General features: G+C 60.9%; 1 protein-coding gene across 1 annotated transcript; it reads left to right on the top strand.

Moving 5' to 3' along the window:
- Positions 1-330: 330 nt before the first annotated feature.
- Positions 331-11,591, top strand: ERBB3 (erb-b2 receptor tyrosine kinase 3). Its single transcript, XM_062015466.1, is given in 29 exon segments — positions 331-455; positions 2,974-3,125; positions 3,198-3,384; positions 3,829-3,954; positions 4,056-4,121; positions 4,207-4,325; positions 4,478-4,619; positions 4,709-4,822; positions 4,898-5,018; positions 5,091-5,164; positions 5,242-5,332; positions 5,606-5,805; positions 5,882-6,014; positions 6,370-6,460; positions 6,537-6,691; positions 6,779-6,832; positions 7,182-7,323; positions 7,588-7,707; positions 7,801-7,899; positions 7,991-8,176; positions 8,249-8,404; positions 8,610-8,685; positions 8,759-8,905; positions 9,057-9,154; positions 9,223-9,381; positions 9,558-9,629; positions 9,804-9,992; positions 9,994-10,069; positions 10,360-11,591. Coding segments are annotated over 29 exon segments (3,936 nt in total). The 5' UTR covers positions 331-382; the 3' UTR covers positions 10,878-11,591.
- The last annotated feature ends 4,352 nt before the right edge of the window (positions 11,592-15,943 follow it).

The raw sequence follows: 15,943 nt of genomic DNA on the forward strand, positions 1-15,943 counted from the left end.
ACCTGTGGTGCAGGTGAGCTGTATGTAAGAAGACCAGGCTTTGCCCCGTGGGTGGCAGGAAGAGACTGGCCCTTTGCCTTTGGGGGAGATGGCGGGGGCGCTGCGGTGGGGCCGAGCTTTGCTCCGGGAGCCGGGCTTCACCAGCGGGCGGGGAGGTGCAGGGGGGCCGGGCGGCTGCGGACGGGGCTGTGCGGGGGCGAATGTCCCGGGGCGTGGCGGGCTGGTCCCGGGCGGGACCGTCGTGGGGAGTGGGAGGAGGAGCCGCCGTCGCGCCCCGTCCCGTCCCGCCCCGGCGGCCTCGCGCCAGGTGCATTCCCCCCGCCGCGCCCGGGCACGCCGCAGCCGCCGGGCCCTGCGAACCGGCCCGCGGACGGCAGCCGCGATGAACCGGCCGCGGCCGATACTACTCCTGCTTGTGCTCCTCCGCGTCCCAGCGCCGGGCTGTGCGCAGGCAGGTGAGCACCGGTACCGGCAGCGCGCAGTGCACCGAGGGCTCGCGGAGGTCCCGGCGGGAGCGGGTCTGCGCGGCGGGGATGGGGAGCCGGGGCTGCCGGGGCACTCGGGGGATCCCGGGACGGGCGGCGGGACCTGGGAGCGCTCGGAGTTCCACTGGTGCAGGATCCCCGTCACGGTCTATAGCGGCTCCCGCGGCCTCTTCTCCTGGGGGAGCGTCCCGGGAGACCCTGCTGCAGTCCCCTGCGACACGACCGACGGACCCCGACGACCCTGGGGGGGACCAGGACCAGCAGAGACGCCTCACGCTTGCCCCCCCCCCCCGCCCCGTGCAGCAGAGGCACCTGCACCCTATATAAATAGCTGGGACTATTTTAGGCTGTGGGGCTGGGACCTACTGATGCCAGGGGGATCTGCCTGGGGCAGGGGGAGACCCCCAGGACTCCTCACAGGATCCTTGCTGACTCCAGGGAAGCAGGGAAAGCTCCCGGAAGGTCTGCGTTCGCCTGTGATTTGTTTTTCAGCCCCAAAAGGGCTGGATGGGAAGGTGGGGCTGGCGTCACCCGCCGATGTGCTGGGACGCCCAGGTGTGGGGGTTGTGCTGGTGGAACATGAGTGTACACCAAACCCGTCACAAACCCGTCCCCTCAGCTGCGCCATGTGCTGTTGCTGGTGCCCCAGGCTGCCACATGCAGGGATCCAGCTCCTACGTGGGTCCTACTCTGGCACCTGCAGGTTCCCTATGCCGGAATCAGCCCTGCTCCCTGTCTCAGAGCCCCTTTTGTTCGGGGAAGGGATCTGGCCCTGTGGCTGAGGCTCTCCGGCACACACACAGACCCCCTTTGTGCCACCCACGGGGCCAGGGGCAGGAGGTCGGGTCCGTGTCCATCCCTCTTCGGCTCCCCGGGCCCCCGCCCCAGTCCTGTGGTGCTATTCCTGGCGGAAGGGGCCGGGGGGGGGGGGCACGGTGGCACGCAGCAGATAGCAGGCGACGTGCCAGAGCTGCCAGCAAGGCCTTGCGCTGATAGTGTCCAGCCGCGATGGCGCCTGGGGGGGGCCCCGAGGCCCCCACCGTGCCACAGGCAGGTGCACCCCGAGGGCTGGACACCCGTGGACCCTCGTGCCTCGGTTTGCCAGCGGCTTATGCTCAGGGGGATCCTGGGCTCTGGGGAGACCCCTTCGAGTGGCCGTGCCCAAAAGGGCTGCTTGATCTCAGCCACAGGGCTTCCGCAGGGGCCGGGTCATACCCCCTGCAGCTTGAGGACCCCTCCCCCAAACAGGTCACAGCTGCCCCCAGCACTCCCTGCTATTTCTAGGAGGTCACAGCTCCTCCCTCTTTGGGCCCCGCCATGCCCATCCCCAGGGTGTCTGGGCTGGGGGCCATGCCCCAACGCAACTGGAACCTTTTTATAGCCCCTTCCCTATTAAAATAGCTCTGGTGGGGTGGGGGGGGGCGCAGGCTGTGGCTGGGAGCCGCGAGCTGGCTGCAAGTCCCTTCCTGTGTGTACACTGAGCTGCCTGTTCTCTGCAGCCATCCCCCCCCTCGAGGGGGCTTGGGACCTTCTCTGTCCCTGCACTGGGGCCAGACAAAGATGCCATTTACCCACTCGTTCCCACCCCTGCCCTGGGGCCTGAGTCACATCTGCGCAGGGTCTGCACTTGGTCGGGGGGGGGGGGGGGGGGGGGGGGGGGGGGGGGGGAGGGCGGGCGGGGGAGGAGGCTGCTCTGCCCCAGGGGTTCTGGCTCTTCTGCTGCTTTCAGGGGGTTCGGTCTCCCCCTGTCCTGCTCACCACAATCACCCCTTTGTGCAGCTGTGGGGAGGGGGCCACATCCTGCCCACGCACAAAGAGGCCCTATCCTCCCCAGCACAGGGCGGCTGGGAAATCATTAACCCGGGGACCCTCTTGCCACCCACCACCCCCTCGAGCTGGGGGAACCAGGCCTCCCGACTCCCCGGCCCGGGGCATTGAGGTGGGATGGGCTGCAACAGCAGCCAGGTCCAAAGTCCGGGAGTCACAGGCGTGCCCTGTGGGGGCCATGCCCGAGGCATCCGCCTTGCGCAATGCTTGCCCGGCCGGTTTGGGCACAGTGCAGGGGAAGAGAGGGTGTGGGAGCACTCGTCACCTCCCTCCAATCCTCCCCACCCCTGCCTGCCCCCGCAGGGCACTGCCACCCCCACAGCGGGGACAGCGACAGTGTGGGGAACATGGGAGGTGAACAGGGATGCTATAGCGGCTGTGGACAAGGCATGGCCAGAACAGAAGGGACAGAGGCAAGACCATCAAAGAAGGGATGTGTCCACCATGGGGAAGCATAGTCATGGCTAACAAGGTGAAAACGTGGCCAGCTTGACCTGGCGAGGGACCCCAGGGGGACATGGCTGTGGCCATCAAGAGGGATACATGCCTAGCACAGGGGTGTGTGGCCACTGCAGAGGGATATGGCCAGTGTGAGGGGTACACAGCCACCACAGGGCGGGATATCACAGCCATGGGAGAGGACAGGGTGCTGTGCCCACAGTGTGTGCAGGGACGCTGAACGGGCTGAGCGTGACGGGGGACGCCCAGCACCAGTACCAGACGCTGCACAAGATGTACAACAACTGCGAGATTGTGATGGGGAACCTGGAGATTGTCCTCATCGACCACATGCAGGACCTCTCCTTCCTTCAGGTGAGATGGAGGGGACATGGGGGCTCGGGGGAAGTCCACGCCTGCCAGGCTGACACCTCTTGCTGCCCACAGACCATCCGGGAGGTGACGGGCTACATCCTGATCGCCATGAATGTCTTCGCCTCACTGCCACTTCAGAACCTGCGCGTCATCCGCGGGACCCAGTTCTACGAGGAGAAGTATGCACTCTTCGTCCTGCTCAACTACAACCCCAACACCACCCACGCCCTGCGCCAGCTTGGCCTCAACCAACTTACAGGTGAGCAGCACCGTTGAGATCCGCTTAGTCCTGGGATTAGTCCCAGGACTCGTCCCAGAGCAGTGCTGGACCACTGTGGTCTCCATCCCGGCAGCAGCCAGGTCCAAAGTCCGGGAGTCATGGTCGTGCCTTGTGGTTGCCATCCCGGAGCAGGGGCACCTACCACAGTCCCCATCACAGTTTGGTGATGCCCCACTGTGCCCTGGGGCCATGCAGTTCCCTCTGCAGTCCCCATCCCTGAGTGGTGGTGTTCCCATCCCCATCCCAGAGTGTTACTGTCCCCTCCATGGTCCCTGTCTAGAGTGGCGTCAACTGCCTGTGCACCCTGGGGTTCCCATTGCACCTCCCACCCTGTGCACCCTGGGGCCCCACGACCTCCATCCTCAGGGAGGCAGGGCTTACAGGGCGCTGCAGCCCCTCATCGCCCACTGACCATCCCCACAGAGATCCTGGCTGGCGGCGTCTACATCGAGAAGAACGCGCAGCTCTGCCACGTGGAAACAGTGGAGTGGCGGGACATCATGCGGGACCCCCGCCTGGAGCCCATCGTGGGGGACAATGGCAAGGCCTGTGCGTGGTGGGGGAGGTGCTGGGAGGCCTCCAGTGGTCAGGGATGGGGGGGTGACAAGCCCTGGCTTTGGGGGTGAACTCCCCCCCGCTCTCCCCTCTAGGTGCCCCGTGCCACGAGAGCTGTGGTGGGCACTGCTGGGGGCCCGGCCCCGAGGACTGCCAGAAACGTAGGTACCAGAAACCCGGAGCAGGGGGCAGGGGAGGGAGAGTCAGGGTTGGGAAGGTCCCAGGCTCACTCCCACCTCCCCGCAGTGACGAAGACCATCTGTGCCCCGCAGTGCAACGGGCGTTGCTTCGGGCGGGCGCCCAATGAATGCTGCCATGAGGAGTGCGCGGGCGGCTGCACCGGCCCTCTCCAGACACACTGCTTTGTACGTGTCCCCCTACCCTGGGAGGGTCAGCCCAGCACCCGTGGGATGGGTGGCGGGCAATGTGCTGTGTGGGGGCAAGACACCCATACATCCCCGTGTCTGTCCCTCCGTCCTGCCGTGCCTCCCGCCACCCATCTCCGTCTGTCCTGCAGGCCTGCCGGCACTTCAACGACAGCGGGGCGTGCGTGCCGCTCTGCCCCCAGCCCCTCATCTACAACAAGCTGACCTTCCAACTGGAGCCCAACCCTGACACCAAATACCAGTACGGGGGCATCTGTGTCCGGAGCTGCCCACGTGAGCTGGGGCTCAAGGGTGCCGGATGGGCCCGGCGGGGCCGGAGGAACCTGGGGGGCTGGTCTCTAACTGCGAACGTCTCGCTGCAGACAACTTCGTGGTAGACCAGAGTTCCTGTGTTCGTGCTTGCCCCAATGACAAGATGGAGGTGGAGAAGAACGGGCTGAAGATGTGTGAGCCCTGCTCGGGGCTGTGTCCCAAGGGTAGGTGCTGGGGGCCAGGGGACTGCAGTGGGGCTGGGGGCTGCAGGACGAGCCCTCACTGTCACCGTCCCGCAGCCTGCGAGGGCACCGGCGCCGGCAGCAAGTACCAGACTGTGGACTCCAGCAACATTGACACCTTTGTGAACTGCACCAAGATCTTGGGCAACCTGGACTTCCTTATCACCGGCCTGGAGGGGTGAGGGCCGGGGATGGCCGGGGTGGCGGGGCGCAGCCCCTTTCTCCTCGCCTGACAGCTGCAGCTCTGCAGGGACCCCTGGCGCAACATCTCGGCACTGGACCCCGAGAAGCTGAATGTCTTCCGGACGGTGCGGGAGATCACAGGTGAGCAGTGGGGCCAGGGGAGGCCAGGTCCCCCTGGGGCCATGCTGACTTTGGCCCTGCCACCATTCCCCCTGAAGGGTACCTGAACATCCAGTCCTGGCCCAAGCACATGCACAACTTCAGTGTTTTTTCAAATCTTGTCACCATTGGGGGACGGAGCCTGTACAAGTGAGTGCCTGTTCCTGCAGACCGCGATCCAGCATCTCGCAACCTCATTCTGTGTCCTGTGTCCCCCCACTGTCCCCTGTCCCCGCTGCATCTCCTATCCCTCCGTTGTCTCGTCATCCTCCATCCCTTCATCCTCCTCTGTTGACCCTCATCCCTGTTGTACCTCCCCATCCCTGTGTCCGTGTCCGTGACTGTCCCCGCGATCCCTTGGCATCGGCAGATGCTCCCCAGCTCTGGGAGCAGCCACTCCCCGCTCTGACACTCTCCCCACAGCCGGGGTTTTTCCCTGTTGATCATGAAGAATGAGAACGTGACGTCGCTGGGGCTGCGCTCGCTGCGGGAGGTGAGCGCAGGCAGGATCTACATCACTGAGAACCGACGGCTCTGCTACCTCCACACCGTCCAGTGGGCAGCCCTGAGCCGCCGCCGTGCCGACCTTGACATCCGCAACAACAAACCCCGCAGCAAATGCCGTGAGTGGGGCCAGCGTTGGGGCCAGGGGATATAGGGGGCGAGTGGCCCGCGCTGAGCCACCTGCCCTCCCTGTAGAGCAAGAGGGGAAGGTGTGTGATCCACTGTGCTCTGCCGAGGGCTGCTGGGGCCCTGGCCCCACACAGTGCCTGTCCTGCCGCCACTACAGCCGCCGTGGCGTCTGTGTTCCTACCTGCCGCTTCACCCAGGGGTGAGTGGGCCTGGGAGGAAGAGGGGTCAGCCCTGGGAGAGCACCAGGCTGAGCCTGGCTCCCTGGTGGGCACTGTGGTGGGATCCAGGGATGGGCACTGGAGAAGGGATTGGCTCCAGGATGGGCACAGGGAGAGGACTAGTCCTAGGGTGGGCAACAGGGTCAGCACCAGGGTGGGACAGACCCTGGGAAGGGGACTGACTTGGAGCGAGATGGGTGCTAGGGTGGGAAGGATGCCGGGATGGGACCGAGCTTGCGGCAGGATGGATGCTGGGGTGGACCCTGGGTTGGACGGTAGCGTGGGCAGAGGTGCTGGATGCCAGTGTGGGCTGGCGACTCTGCCTTGACCTTGCAGGGAGACAAGAGAGTTTGCCCAGGGGGGCGAGTGCTTCGAGTGCCACCCTGAGTGCAAGCACGTGGAGGGCAGCGTCACCTGCAACGGCTCGGTATGGCCCGGGTGGGGGACCCGTGGGGGCTGAAGCGATGTCCCTGTGAGTCCTTACACGCCCTCCCACCCCGCAGGGAGCTGACACCTGCACCCATTGTGCCCACTACCGCGATGGGCCCCACTGTGTGGAGACCTGCCCCGAGGGCATCCTTGGCGAGCGCGGCCCCATCTACAAGTACCCCGACAGCAGCCACGAGTGCCGGCCCTGCCACGAGAACTGCACCCGCGGGTGCGCTGGGGTGGCATCCCCGGGGTTCGGCATCAGGATGGAGGAGTGCCCCGGCACCCCGTCTCACCTAGGTCTCTGACTCCACAGGTGCCTGGGGCCGCTGCTGCGCGACTGCCTGGGGGAGGCGCTGCCTGTCTCCAGGTACTGTGGGGGGTGTGGGGCGCTACTGTGCTGTGCCGTGCCGCACGGTGCCATGCTGTGCCGTGCCCTGCTCTGCCTTGGCACGCTGTGCTGTGCTGTACCATGTTGCGTTGTGTTATGCTGTGCTGTGCTGTGGCACATCAGCCTGCTCCAAGGACTTTCCTTACCGGTGTGGAGACTGGGGACCTCTTGCCCGGGCTGTGCTACCCCCCGGGTGCTGAGCCCTACCCTGCCCAGCCACCCCCAGCAGCCGCAGGGCAGGCAGGGCTGTGGGAAGCACGTGGGCAGCGGCAGCGGGCTGGGACCTGCCAGCACCGGGAGCTCAGCCCCAGCCTCCTCCTGTGCCCAGGAAAACACCAACAGTGATCGCGGTAATGATTGTCGGGGGGCTCTTCCTCTCTTGCTCCTGCGTCCTCCTTGCCCTGCTCTACTGGAGGGGCAAGAAGATCCAGAAGAAACGTGCAATGCGGCGCTATCTGGAGAGGGGGGAGGTAAGCAGCGGCCGTGGGGGGGAGTGTCCTCACTCCTGGGTGGAGCAGGGGGAGTCCTGGGTCTGGCAGGAGGGGGTTTGACAGACCAGAGAGGCGTGAGACACATCCCCGTCTGTCCCTGGCTCCATCCCTGTGTGTAGCTTCCTCATCTCTCTCCAGTCCTGTTCCCATCCCCATCCCAGGTCACCATCCCCATCTGCTTCTGACCTCATCCTGCTCTGTCCCTGTTCCCATCCCTGTCCCGATCTGTCTTCTGTCTGGCAGAGCCTGGAGCCGCTGGACCCGAGCGAAAAAGCCAACAAGGTGCTCGCCCGCATCTTCAAGGAGACGGAACTGAAGCGCCTCAAGGTGCTGGGCTCCGGCGTCTTCGGAACCGTGCACAAGGTGAGTGGGGGAGCTTGACGGAGAGGCTCAGCTGGGGCCAGGCACAGTGCTGATTGGAGCATCCCATCTCCCTGGTGCGTCCCATCTCCCCAGGGCATCTGGATCCCCGACGGAGACTCTATCAAGATCCCAGTGAGCATCAAGGTGATCCAGGACTGGAGCGGGCAGCAGTCCTTTCATGCCGTCACCGACGTAAGTCTGGGTGTAAAATGAGTCGTACCCTGCTCCCGGGGGGCCCCCATGGGTGACGGGGATTCGGCTGCGGCTGACACTGCCCCTGCAGCACATGCTGGCCATCGGCAGCCTGGACCATGCCTACATCGTGCGGCTTTTGGGCATCTGCCCCGGCCCCCAGCTGCAGCTGGTGACGCAGCTCCTGCCGCTGGGCTCCCTCCTTGACTATGTCCGCAAGAACCGCGACAGCATTAGTCCCCAGCTTCTGCTCAACTGGTGCGTGCAAGTGGCCAAGGTGAGTCTTCAGGGTGGGAGGGGGGTTCCCCATGGTCCCCTCAGCCCTGCTGACACCCCTTGTGTGCTCTAGGGCATGTACTACCTGGAGGAGCACCGCATGGTGCACCGCAACCTGGCCGCCCGCAACGTGCTGCTCAAGTCCCCCAGCCAGGCTCAGGTGGCTGATTTTGGCATCGCTGACCTTCTCTACCCTGACGACAAGAAGTACTTCTACAATGAGGTCAAGGTGTGCACCTGGCAGGGACCCCCACGTCCCCCCTGTGCCATGGGGCACCTCCTTCCCTCCCTACACCTCCCCTACCCCTCGTGCATACTCTCCTTTCCATCGCCCCTGTACCCTCAGCCCTGGGGATGTCCCCTCCCGTCTACGCCTCCTGCTGCATGTAGCATTCCCTGCTCCAGTCCCTATGTCCCCCCACCTTTCCCAACAGACGCCCATCAAGTGGATGGCCCTGGAGAGCATCCACTTTGGGAAGTACACGCATCAGAGCGATGTCTGGAGCTACGGTGAGTGCCGGACCCCGGTCCTCCTGATCTCCTGCCCCCAGCTCCACAGGGCTCAGAGGGATTGTCCCCACAGGCGTGACACTCTGGGAGATGATGACCTTCGGGGCCGAGCCCTATGCTGGGATCCGTCTGGCCGAGGTACCTGATCTGCTGGAGAAGGGCGAGCGGCTCTCGCAGCCCCAGATCTGCACCATCGATGTCTACATGGTGATGGTGAAGTGTAAGTGCAGCGCCACCACCCTGGGGAGGGTCTCGGCCCCATCCCCAGGCTTCGGGACAGGGTCTATGGTCCCAATCCCTATGGCAGGGACTTGTCTCTGTCCTCATCCCTGGGACCACGTCTTGGCTCTCAGCCTCCGCTGTTCCCTTAGGCTGGATGATCGACGAGAACATCCGTCCCACGTTCAAAGAGCTGGCAAATGAGTTCACCCGCATGGCCCGTGACCCTCCGCGCTACTTGGTGATCAAGGTGAGCTCTGCCCCACCTCCCCTAGTCCCCCACCCCCACGCCCCCTTATGCACCCATCCCTGTGGCAGGAGAGTGGAGCCGTGCCACCGGCCGAGCCCCCCACCCTCAGCGACAAGGAGCTGGATGACGTGGAGACGCTGGAGCTGGAAGAGGAGGAGGAGCTGGACGCCTCCTTTGGCCTCACCACCGGCCTCTATCTGCAGCGGCCACGGGGCAGCTGCGCCCGGGTGAGACCCCTCCGTCCCTTGCCCGGTCTGGTAGCTCTGGGCTTAGGGTTCTGTGATGCTACCGACCCGCTTCCCTGCTGCTCTGTCATCCCTTCTGAGGCCCCAGCAAGACCCGAGCTCCCTTCTTGCAGCGCCTCCCTTGTCTGTGCTAGGTCTCAACCTCTGTCTCCCTGCAGAGCCCCAGCCTGCTCAGCCCCCCAACCGGCTACATCCCCATGAACCAGCCCGGCCTTTGCAGTGGCCGTCAGGTACCTGTGGGGTGTCGGGGGGATGAGAGGTGGGAGTGCCCACGGCGGGGCCAGGGCAGGGGGTCAGAGGGAGAGCTGTGGGATGCCAGGGTGGTGGGAGGCAACGCAGCGGCTGTAGGGTGGCGGGGTGGCAGTGTCCGCAGGGACACCCCCTCTCAGCCCTGCGTACCCCAGGGCGGGGGCTGCCGGCCACCACGGCGCAGTCGTCAGGAATCCCTGGGCCGGACGGTGTCGGAGTCGTCAGAGGGCCGGGGCACGGCCTCCGAACTGGACCTGGCCGAGGGGGGTTCACTGTCAGGAAGCCTGTGCCGCAGCCTGCGCTCGCGAGGGGACAGCGCCTACTTATCCCAGCGGGAGAGCTTCCCCCCCCCCGCCCCCCAGCACTGAGGGCAGCGAGGAGGATGCCAACGGCTACGTCACCCCAAACCGCACCGGACGGGGTGAGGGGTGCAGCCTCGGGCAGGGGAAAGTTTGGGTTAAGGGGGTGGCGGTCAAGGACCTACTGTATCTGGGGCTGGAGCAGCCTGTCCCTGCGGGTGGAGGGGGCTGATCCCCAGTGATGGGATCAAGGGGACCCAATTGTGTTGGACGAGGTTTCAGGCTGGGGTGGGTAAAATTGTCATTTAGGAGGTGAGGGTTGTGGAGGGGGATGGATCTAGCTATGGCCCTGTAGGCAGAGAGAAGCAGGGCTGGGAGGAGGGCCGGTCAGCATCTTGCCCTCACTTTGCAGAGCCGGACCCCACCGGGGGCTTGGTGCCGGAGCCAGAGGAAGAATATGAGTACATGAATCGCCAGCCTGGGGATCCGCCGGGAGGGCCCCCGCTGGAGGAGCTGGGCTACGAGTACATGGAGGTGGGCTTGGAGCTGGGGGCACCCCCAGGAGCAACTCAGGGCCAGGGACGGGAGGAGGAGGACTACGAGTACATGAACAAGCAGCCACGGCTGAGCCGCTCACTGGGCAGCGTGGCCGGGGGGCCAGGACCCCGGCAGGATGGCAGCTCCCCCCTGCACGATGGCTACACCGATATGCGCCCGGGGGAGGCTGCCCCAGTCCCCGAGGAAGAGCAGGGCTACGAGGAGATGGAGGCGGTGCTGGCGCCTCGCTGCCCCGGCTGCCGTGGCCTGCCCGGGACTCCTGCCTCCTGCATGAAGCCCCTGCGGAGCCTGGAGGCTTCAGACTGTGCCTTTGACAACCCTGACTACTGGCACAGCCGTCTCTTTGCCAAGGTGGATGCTCAGCGGACGTAGGGGGCAACTCCCTCGGGCCCCGCTGTCACCCTGCTGCCTTCCTGGCCCCTCCCTGGGGCTGTTTACACTGGATATGAAGGATTCTCCCCTTGGGGGCATGAGCCAAAGCTGAAGCATGACTGGAGGGGTCACAGCCCGGCCTGGGGTGCTTCTGGGTGCACCTGTTCCCTGCCTCCCTTTCCAAAGCCTTTCCTATGGTATGGGGGGGGTGGGTGTGGGGTGTGCATGTGTGTGTATGTATCTGTGTGGCTGATACAGAGCACCCTGTGCTGGGACTGAGGGGAAGCCCAGACCCCCTGCAGAGAGGGGCTGGTGGGGCTGCATGCGTGGTTGTTGGGTTGGACCCTGTCTGGAGCTGCCTCGGTGTGCAGGCAGACGAAGTCAGAGGGGATCTCTGGGCAACAAGGACCCCAGATTCAGTTTCAGGTTTCCTCATTCCTTGCTGGAACCAGAGTGAAGGTTTGAAGGTGCCACTCCCCCCCCCCCCGGCCCTTACGGTGGTGCCGCCTGGCCGGTGAAGGACTTGGGGGCCCTAAGCCAGGTTAGCAGAGCCAAGGAGAGGAGGAGTCTGGGCCACAACCCTCTGAGAATCTCTTTTCTGTGATATTTTCACTGGGTTTCACGGGAGCTGCTTGCGGTGGAGGGTCCCCTTCGAGGCCTGACCCCGCTCCCGGCCCTACATGGGTTGTGTTTGCAAATGCTGAATAAAGAGAAGGGGAAAGTGACCAGAAGCGATGGTGTTTGCGGTGGAGGGGAGGGGGGGAGCGGTGACTGCTGGCAGCTAGCGGGGCAGTGGCATGGAGCTCTCCAGGTCAACTTTAGAGTGGAAATAAATATACACGTAAAGATAGGCATGTCTAAACAGGTAAGTGGAAAGAGGTAACGGATATAAACCGTCCCTCTATTTCCTCAATAGAGTGATACGTAAAGAGGTCTCCAAGTGTAAGTGCATTAGAGAAGATTTTAAAAACGCAAAGAAAACCTGTCTATAGAAAGGATTTAAGAACTCAAACCCCTCTTGTGGAGAAAATTGCTTTCCAGAGTGGACCCTTTCCCTCTTCACCTTTTCTGTCCCGATTTGGCTCTGACTGCCCGGTGTGGCCACGCACCCAGGGCCAGAGCCACTGCCGCCACACCAGGAAAATACCCCAAAGCCCCAATTCTGGATCTGTGACAGACTCCCCAGCGCCCGGAGCAGCTTCTCGGCGGCGGACAGAGCAGCGCTCCTGCCGGCACCGGCCGCCTGCGCTGCCATACGGGCTCTCACCTGTGCAGTCCCAGGGGCTCAGAAGCGCCCCTCGCTCCCTCAGATCTCACGTTCTATGGGCCGGCAGTCCTCGAAAAGTGCCAACAAAATGTCCAAACCAAACTGCAACTCTACCCAAAGTTAAGCCCCCTGCCGTTTCTCCAGGCCCTACCGATGCGCAAGCAGGTGCCTTGCAGTTGTCTTGCAGTATCGACTATCAAGATTGATGTGGATATCAGAGTCTAAGCCCAGCCGCCCCTGGCCCCTCTGACACCCAATGACAAGCTGGAACACAGGGGGACTTATTTTCTACCAAAATTGCCTTGCCTTCTAACAATTATTGTGGGTAATGTAACTGAAGATGCACCGCCCCACCACCTCCAGGGCTTTGACAGAGTGCCCGCCTTACGGCCTGTTAGTGCAGCTCCGCAGCCGCGCGCTGCAGCGTCGACCCTAAAAATTTACCCGGTGCCTTCGTCCCGTGGCGAAGAGCCGGTACCGCAGCCCCTGTTGATGACCGATAGCCGGTAGCGCCATCCAGTGGCGAAGAGCCGGTACTGCCGCACCCGGTGCTCGGTACCGCCGTCATGTGGACAAATTGCGGTCCTGCGACCCGAGACACGCACATGCGCACTGACGCCCGTGACAGCGCTGCAGCTGCGCACCGGCCGCGAGGATCTTTTCAGCTATATTTCGTAAATTATTAGGGTTACAGGTCTATTGGCAATGGTATTGGGTATACGTACTAGGAGACAGAGCGTAAATTTAGGGTTAAAAGGAGCGAATTTGAGTACAATTTAGAGAGATAGCTCAGTCCTCCGAAGCACCATTCTATGGTCCGGAAGTCCTCCAGAGCGTGTAAGCGACTGTCAGTCCTCCGAAAGTCATACTCCACGGGCCGAAAGTACCCCAGAGCCCGGAAGCGACCGTCAGTCCTCCGGGATTCACATTCTATAGGCCGGAAGTCCTCCAGAGCCTGGGAGCGACAATCAGTCATCCGGAATTCACATTCTATAGGCCGGAAGTCCTTCAGAGCCCGGAAGCGACTATCAGTTTTCCAGCAGGTGCACTCTATGCGCCGGAGGTCCTCCAGAGGACCACTGGTGCTCGTCAGCCCCCCCATAACACGCGCTACAAGGACAGTTCCTACCAAAGTAGGAAAAAAGTATCAAAAAGTCTAAAAAAAATAAGGAAAAAAAAATCCCAACCCGAGCTCCCCCTCAGACTCTGCCACTGCCCGAACAGGTCCGTGCTGCAGGGCAGAGTCTATGGCTGCTTTGGCTGGGCAGTTTAGAATTCTGTTAGAATGTCATCGTTGATTTTGCTGCTGTTCTTCTACTTTATGTTTTCCCACGAACTTCTCTGCCTTGTTGTTTTGCAATTTTTATCCTAACCTTTTTTTTTTTTTTTTTTACTACCTGTTTTTAAATGTTTGTAACAGCTGGGTGCTCTCTCCAGTGGAGAATTTTATGTCTCCATTTCATTTGTTTCTCGCCCCTATTGTAGTTTCTGTGGTGCGAATTGGTGCCTCATAGTCTCCATTCGATTTTCAACATCATCACTGAGGTTTGGGGGAACTGATGGGGCTTTGTGGCCCAAATCAGGCTCGCAGCACAGTATTCTCAGAAAAAGCCACAAGGCACCATGAAAGGCAGAGGGGAATCTACCAGGCTCTACAGAGCCCAGCAAAAACACCATGGCAATCTGGTGTGCAGTAAGGCTTCCTTCCTCTTTTGTGGCCTCTAGCACTGCAGTTTTCTATATTAATTCTTAATTGTTATAACCCAAAACAACCTACTTCCCTACAGTTTAGCATAACAGCTATTTCTTTTCTACCTTGACAGCTACGTTTCAGTCCTTACCCGGTCACAGCACTGACACTGGAGGCATATTGGTGCTATAAGAATACTATCATAATTTTCAGGCAGGGCAGCTTCTTCTATCTAACTCTTTACACACTAGAAACCTAGGTCTTCTTCACCTGGAAGCTTTTATGACTCCCTGCAGTCTCCCCTCCCCTTTCCCAGGTGTCAGCACTGAGAGCAGTGGGAGGGACCTGGTGTATAAGAGCCACAGGCCCTGGCAAGAGAGCTCATTGGGCTCTTGGGCTGCTATAGAGTAGATGCTCTGTTAGTTTCTCAGTTAGAATCCAAACTGAGATTTGCTCTTAAAATGAACAAAGATGACTGGCTGAGAAGCACCCTTCAGGACTGCTCGAAGTCAAGTGTGTAGTAGAAAGCAACATTCAATGGATATTTTTCAGGTCAGTAATTTTGCATTTCTCATTTAGAGATATTGAGAGAATTTAACAAAATGCTTTCTCTTTTTTTTTTTTTTTTCAGGTGTGTCACATTTTCTTGAAGATTCTGACATGACTGAATGCAATACTTTATCCTTTTCATTCCTTTTATTTTAAGCTGTAGAAGTTGCTGATATCAATCTCTTTAGTAGGATGGAAGGTAAAATAATCTCAACAGGTTTACAGTATGTATCTACTATGCACATGTCTGCGTTTTTGTGACCTACTCTAGGAGTTCCTGCTCTGTCTGGGAGTGGGACTACATGATTTTTTTGAGATACCTTCCAAACCTCGTGATTCTGTGAAAGCAGCCAGCAACAAATGTAGAGCACCTGTCACCATACAGAAGAACAGCTCTTGTCTTTTTCACATCACCCAGAACCCCCTATCACACTCAGAACTTCTTCAGCAGCTTGCAAAAGACTCCTCAGAGATGAACTGACGTCAGAAATTCATTTACTTAGTGGCTTCTGAGCAAGACTCAGAGTCTAGGGGAAGATGGAAGATGAGAAGCACCCACAGACTCCAGTCAGAATAACACAGAGTTCCGGGCCGTGACCTCCAAGGACAGGGGTGTAGGGCAGGAGCGGGTTCTTTTCCTGAGAGATCAGAGGAGGGAAAAAGCTTTTCAAGTTTGGGGGCCCAAGCACAGCAAGGGAAGGCAGGTCACAGGGTCTGGGTGTGGAAGGAGGTGAAGGGATGGCCACAGCCCTTCCCAGAGGACGTGCGGTAGGAGGGGCCGGTGCCAGAGATGTGGCCCATGGGTTCTGTCTGTGATTTGTGTCTTTTTATAGATGTCTAAGAGGAACCCGGTGACTGCAGGAACATCTCAGCTGACATGGTCAGAATCAACCCTTTGGCCCTGTGAAAGCAAGATACAGGGAGGGGGAGATGGGGTCGGGGATTGCAGGTTTGGGGTTTAAAGGGAGCAGAGGGGAGAGGCCGTCTGGGAGCCATCTCCTCTGGGCAAGGAAGGGGAGAGGGTCAGCTTTTAGCAGGCAGCCAGCGTGCCCCGGGCAGGGCGGCTCCAGCCTCTGTGTGTCATATACCAGAGTCTGTCTTCTGTGTCTTGGGACTTCCTCGAGTCCCCTAATCCTCTTTGTGCTCAAGGCTCAGATATCATCGCTACTGTCTCAAAGGATGATTCTCAGTATTCCGGTGCTGATTTGGAGCTGCTTTTCTTGCATAAGAAGCTTAACCTTTGGATCGATTTTTGTCTCTTGAAGTTTTCTAGTGGTCCCGTTCCATGACATCAACCACTACGCTTCCGAATCATCCTTTTCCAGTCTAGTTCCCTTCATCTTTGCGTTCTTCAGTCTTGAAGCCACACTTCTGGACAGGAACTTCTCATCCCTGGCCGTTACCTTTGCCTCTCCGTGAGGCTGCCCTAGAGCGTCCTCACTTTACCATCGCAGTCCCACGAGCCTTTTTGCTCAATGGCATTTCCATTTCGGTGTTCTGTCACCGGGACTTGTCTCCTATTTGTATGTCAGCGTCCACGTTCCCTGCAGTGTCGGTCTC

This window comes from Colius striatus, chromosome 26 (assembly GCF_028858725.1).
Source record: "Colius striatus isolate bColStr4 chromosome 26, bColStr4.1.hap1, whole genome shotgun sequence".
NCBI classification, from domain to species: domain Eukaryota; kingdom Metazoa; phylum Chordata; class Aves; order Coliiformes; family Coliidae; genus Colius; species Colius striatus.